The 6,351-nt window shown below is 25.5% G+C and overlaps 1 protein-coding gene across 1 annotated transcript; it reads right to left on the bottom strand.

Annotated features, from left to right (window-relative positions):
- Positions 1-3,088: 3,088 nt before the first annotated feature.
- On the bottom strand, positions 3,089-4,052 carry LOC127284690 (uncharacterized). Its single transcript, XM_051310283.1, has 3 exons — positions 3,894-4,052; positions 3,683-3,829; positions 3,089-3,386 (listed from the first exon to the last, which is right to left on the bottom strand). Exons 1-3 carry the CDS (start codon positions 3,970-3,972, stop codon positions 3,232-3,234), a joined length of 381 nt encoding a protein of 126 aa, XP_051166240.1. The 5' UTR covers positions 3,973-4,052; the 3' UTR covers positions 3,089-3,231.
- Positions 4,053-6,351: the final 2,299 nt, after the last annotated feature.

Genomic DNA, 6,351 nt, shown 5'->3' with positions numbered 1-6,351 from the left:
ACACAACAATAACATGTGGTTCCATGCAGATAAACTCCATTCTGATACAATGGCTCGCAAAATGGAGTGTTGGTCCGAGCTTTGTAATGACGTGGCAATGATCGTCCTTGGACTTTATTACCACAGAACGACATTTATTCTCATATATATATAAATTGTATTCCTTCAATTTCTCAACTAAATTTTGTGGAAAATGAATTTGGTATCAGATACAATTGATATGTCTTTTTTTCCAAACTGCGACAATGCAATGGAAAGGATCATAAACTTGTCAGATGGTTATATTCTTTGTCGTAAAGCAACTTTAGATTTCACGAGGGTACATTTTCTTTTTCCAGTTTATTATGTCCTTCCATCTCTGCCCAATCTCGTTTACGATATCTACACCATAAGGCGATTGAAAGACCTATCGTTTCAAACACCTTTTACTCAAAGGGGCTTGTGTGTGTCTATATGATCGCCTTTCTCATTTCTTTTGCACTTCCTCTTCTTCTTTTGCGTGCTGCACTTTTTTTCCATATAGTCTCTTCCATTTTGTCATACGCTTTTCATTTCACTTAAATTTTATTCATTTCTCTACTTTCATCCAATGGGAAACGTACATGTTGAGTTTAAGTTTACGAGACCCCGCGGATCTTCTCGTCTCTCTCTCTCTCTCTCTCTCTCTCTCTCTCTCTCTCTCTCTCTCTGATATTCTTCTTCAACGTAGGTTGGCAGATCCGCAGAAACTCATGGGAGCGAATCTCTTGTATCGTTGACTACCTCCATATACAGCCTCCTATATATACATTTATCCTATCTGTATTGCCACTTTCTATATACTATATATTTTCTCTTCTTTCCTGTAACCGAAACTCCGTGATCAGAATAACGGCAAAGTGAGATCTTAATCCTACGCGAAGACGTGCCAACGCGTTTTTCATTCAGAGCACATGGGAGCCTCGTGACGAGCTGGAGCTGCAGAAATTCACGTGCTTCATTGGAAAAGATTCTTTATAGCTTATATGTCTCGTAAGGATTAGATACGAGAACTGAACACACAACTAGTTTCTCAGAAAATTGAACTTTTCGATAAAGAATATAAGCTTATATTTATATATATATATATATATATATATATATATATATAAACCCCTCGAAACATGATACTAAAAAATTATATAATGGAAACTCATCAGAATGATGTAAATATTATCTGAAAATCGATAAGAAAATAATTTAAAATATTTCATTTGCTACAGGATACTTTAGATAATTTCAAATACACAAAGATAATTTAGGATATTACAAAAAATTTCAAGATGATATACAGTATTTCAAAGTACTTTAGGATACTTTAGGATACTTCAGGATACTTCAAAATACTTTAAATACTACTACTAAGATAATTTCAAATACTTCAAGAATAATTAGGATATTACAAAATATTTCAAGATAATTCACAGAACTTCAAAGTACTTCAGGTTACTTAAAATAATTCAAAATACTTCAGATAAATCTAAATACTTCAAGATAAATCAAGGTATTTCAAAACGATTCTCAGTACTTTAAAGCATTTCAGGATGCCTCAGACAATTCACAATACTTTAAATACTTCAAGATAATTCAGGATACTTCAGATAATTACAAATATTTCAAGATAATTCATAGTATTTCAAAGTATTTCAGGCTACTTAAAATAATTCAAAATACTTCAAGTCTATTAAGGTTATTTCACGATACTTCAAATAATTCAGGATACTTCAGATAAATTCAAATACTTTAAGATAATTCAAGTTATTTTAAGACAATTCTCAGTACTTCAAAGTATTTCTGGATACCTCAGATAATTTAAAATACTTTAAATACTTCAAGGTAATGCAGAATACTTCAAATAATTCAATAAACTTCAAGAATAATATAGAATATTACAAAATATTTCAAGATAATTCACAGTACTTCAGATAATTCAGGATACTTCAGATTTATCAAAATACTTCAAGAGAATTCAAGGTATTTGAAGATAATTCACAATACTTCAAGGTACTTTACAATATTTCATATAATACAAAATACTTCAAGATATTTCAAGACAATTCTCAGTAGTATAAAGTAGATCAGGATATTTCAAGATACTTCAGATAATTTAAAGTACTTTAAATAGTTCAAGATAATTCAGGATACTTCAGATAATTCAAAATACTTTAAGATAATTTAAGATATTTCAAGACAATTCTTAGTACTACAGGATATTTGATGTTAGTTCAGATAATTCAAAGTACTTTAAATACTTCAAGGTAATTCAGAATACTTCAGATAATTTCAAATACTTCAAGATAATTTAGGATACTACAAAATACTTCAAGATAATTTAAGGTACTACAAAATACTTCAAGATAATAATGAAATAAAAAAATTCCAATAATTCAAAATACTTTAAGACAATTCAGGTTATTTCGCGTTACTTCAAATAATTCAGGATACTTCAGATAATTCGAAATACTTTAAGATAATTCAAGACAATTCTCAGTACTTTTAAATACTTCAAGATATTTTACGATACTTCAGATAAATCCAAATACTTTAAGATAATTCACAATTATTCAATCTCATTCACAAGTTGTTTACCCACAACTTTTATCTTTTTAAAAATCAAAACAATGATTGTGTAAAAAAATTTCTTTTGATTGAATTTCATCTCCTGTATTTACTATATATATATATAAAGAAAGAGAGACAAAATATAATTCAATGTAATTGAATTTTTGCCCGTCAGCTCGAAAAGATTGATTTTTCGAAACCGGGGCTTGTCTCGCAGTCCTTGGAGAATTTTTGCAGGGTCTTTGGTCAAAGCTGGAGAGTAAGTTTCTGGATGGTCCCAAAGGTGGTTACGTCCAAATTACATTTCGTTTCGATACACAAGCTCACATGCGTTAGCAATTTTCTCGAAAGCAAACAAGCCTACCTTCTAGCATGCATTAAACTTTGAACCTATATACCAGAATAGAATCCAATCACTGAAATTGAAATGAAACTCGTTGTTTTTCTCACTTTTTTTTCATCGAGAGAAAGAGGAGAGAGAGAATAATCCAAAATAACAGCTGTGTGATATAGTTCGATTAAATTATTATTCTTTCGCATAATTTAATTTTCGATGTATTATAATTTTATAAGTTTTTTTTTAATATTATAGAAATAGTTTTAAAAAAATTTCTCTATATTAAATTTTATTATTTAAAAAAATAATATTAATTAGCCTAGGCAGGTATTCTCACATAATTCTTTAGAAGAGAAAGAATTTTTTGGTGTATGTAAAAATTGAGAATAAAATAATCCAGTACATTCGCCAGTTTTTTTATCGTAAAAATAGACAGATGGAAAAGTTTCTTCTAGACGATTATAGTAATCTATAATAGAAGCAATTTATGAATTAATAGTCAAAATTAAATATAAAATAAATTCTTAGAGAAAAAATTGAAACTTATTATTCCCAAGATAAAAATATATATATATTTGTCTCAGAGTTTAAATTATTTAAAACTATTTCAAAAATAAATTTTATTGAATTTGAAGTAAAAAATTTATTTTCTCACGAAAAAATTTTTTTTATTCACAACAAATAAATAAAATTATTTCATATTGAGACAAATATTTGTATTTAATTCAAAATATATTTTTAAAAAATTTATTGTAATTTACTTACCAGGATCGCGATTTTGTAGACAATTTTTTTTGCTGTCATATTTTTTATTAATTTTAAAGTAATGTTGAAAGAATTTAACACATTTATCTATTGTTGGATCGTAATAATATCCTGACGAATAAATTTCATCCAAATCTTGAAAGCAGTCTATAATAATTCACAGAAATTTTTATATTATTTTTATTATTATTTTAAATTATTTTACTCTAACCTTCTATAACTGAAGTTGAAACTTTTTGTTGCAAAACTGTGTAAAACAGAAAAAGAATGAGGTAAAATTTATTTCTCATTTTAGTGTTTTTACTTTTTTTTTCCCCTGAATATATTGGAAAGAGTAAAAATTGTCTTCTGTTGAAATTGAAAAGATGTTGAAATTTTTATATTAAACTGAAAATAAATAAATATGCAAATAAGTCTTAGAATATTAAAACTACTTCATACATATGCAATATTTTTTGTAAATATTTATGAATATTTAATAAGTTTCCTCTAAAAACTTTATAAATAGATAAAAATTGAGTAAAAAAGAAGAAAAATATCTTTAGTATTTTAATCACCACTTGAGTTATTTTAAAATGATTCTCAGGCATAAAGAGAAAAACATAATTGAAATTTGTATATCAATAACATTGTTAGTCATTATTCAGTCATTGATTCCTCTTGAGAAATGTCACGAAGCCTGATTCATTAAGTAAATAATCATTAAATTTGTGATATTGAAAATTAAAATTTTATTTTTTTAAAGTTAATACAAGTAATATCAGTACAATAATTTATTAAAATAGAAAAATAATGATAGTGTAAAATAATAATATTTCGTGATATAATTTTAATTAGTAAAATTATTATTAGTAAAATAATTATTAGTAATATAATTATAATTTAGTAAAATAACTATAATTATTATAATAATTCAATTACTTATTTATATATTTTTTCAAATCAATTTTTGCTATTATTAAATTACTTCAGATTTTCTCTATGTTTACAAAATTAAATTATAAAATTTAAATTAACAAGAAAAAATGCATTTAGATTTTAAGGAAACTTTAGACAGTTGTACTTTTCCATTGTCAACATGGTAGACGAAATAAAATTTTATCAATGTGTACATTACCGAGACAATAATTTGATTTATTGTTTATTAAAAAAAAAAAAAAAGTTAAAACCCACACGTTTATCGAATTTCCCTCATCATACTCTTTGCACTTCGACCACTGATTCATAATTACTTCGTTATCTATAGGTATTATATTAGATTATTTGATGATAATATTGTATAATCAAGCATAAGTGACAGACTATATACAATAGAAAACAATGTATTAAACATATACATAAAATTTATTAGTAAAAGGCAAACCATTATTTTTAAATTAGACAAATGTTTCATTGAACTTTTCTACTCTTTTCTAGTTATAATATTTCAAATCTCAATATTTCATATATTATATTTTTTTCCGCTAAATTATAATTCGTTAATTAATTTTTTTTTAAATAAAATAATATTAATATTATAAAATTTAATATGAATTTTAATTAAAAATTATAAAATTAATTACAATTATAAATAATGAAATTTTTTTTGAATTTTATTTTTTTAATGAAGAGGAAAATATTAAAGAAAAAGATTGATAAATTTTTGTGAAAGTGAGAAGAGTTAAGATAAAAAGTATATTTTAATGTTAAAAACAAAAAAAAAAATGACAAATAATGACATATGTCGTTTTATGAATGAAATATGTGGTGACCAGAGAATTTTTATTCACCGAGTTTATCCTATATATGTATATTATGTATATATAAGAAAGAGATATGGTATATATGAATACGTCTCGGTTATGACAGTGGCGTCTAAAGCCGAGGATGTTCCATTCAAAGGAAGCTGTATTCTAAGAGGCGAACGCGCAAAATGGAAAATGTACATTCATTGAGTTCCTCCCTACCTTTTGATGCCATCTTATTTCAAAACTTCTCTTCGTCTCATTAGGACAAATTTCGAGGTTGAAAGATATTCCTTTATCGTAATATACTCTCTTTCTCTCTTACTCTCTCTCTCTCTCTCATTCTATATATAACTAACGTTTACGTTACATATCAAAATTTTTTTATAAACCCTTTGAATGAAATTTTTTTTCACTCTCATTATATTTATTTAATTATAACTCGTCTCTTGAGCAAAGTCCAATTACAAATTGAATTTAATTAGAAATTTAAATTGAGTCGGAGAAATTGAAAATTTAATCAGAAAAGGCACAAAGGTGTAATTTAGACAGTTTATTTGTAAATATATTTTATTAATTGTAATAATTTTATATATTCAAATTATTCTTACGATTTTTTTTTTGAATTAATTTCAATTTGCATTATTACTAATTATTATTCTTATTTATTATTATTATTTTCTTTAAGAAAGTTTAAGTTATTTTTTTTTAAATGTAAATAGTAAACTGTAAACTATGTAAATATCGGAAGACGGAGAAAATTAAAGATAAAAAAGAAATATCTTTTTTTATCATGATTAACGGGAATAGAGATACAAGATCACCTGTTCAAGCTCAAAGTGCATTAAGTCGTTTTCGATAAGACAAAATGGAAATATAAAAAAAAAATTATCGATAATCTCTACCACGAGCTTGATTGTAATTTAGGTAATTGTGATATATTTT

The sequence above is a fragment of the Leptopilina boulardi genome, unplaced genomic scaffold (assembly GCF_019393585.1).
Source record: "Leptopilina boulardi isolate dan_hultmark-lab unplaced genomic scaffold, ZJU_Lbou_2.1 LbouV2_325, whole genome shotgun sequence".
Taxonomy (NCBI): Eukaryota; Metazoa; Arthropoda; class Insecta; order Hymenoptera; family Figitidae; genus Leptopilina; species Leptopilina boulardi.
This window is presented reverse-complemented; position numbering and strand designations above follow the sequence as displayed.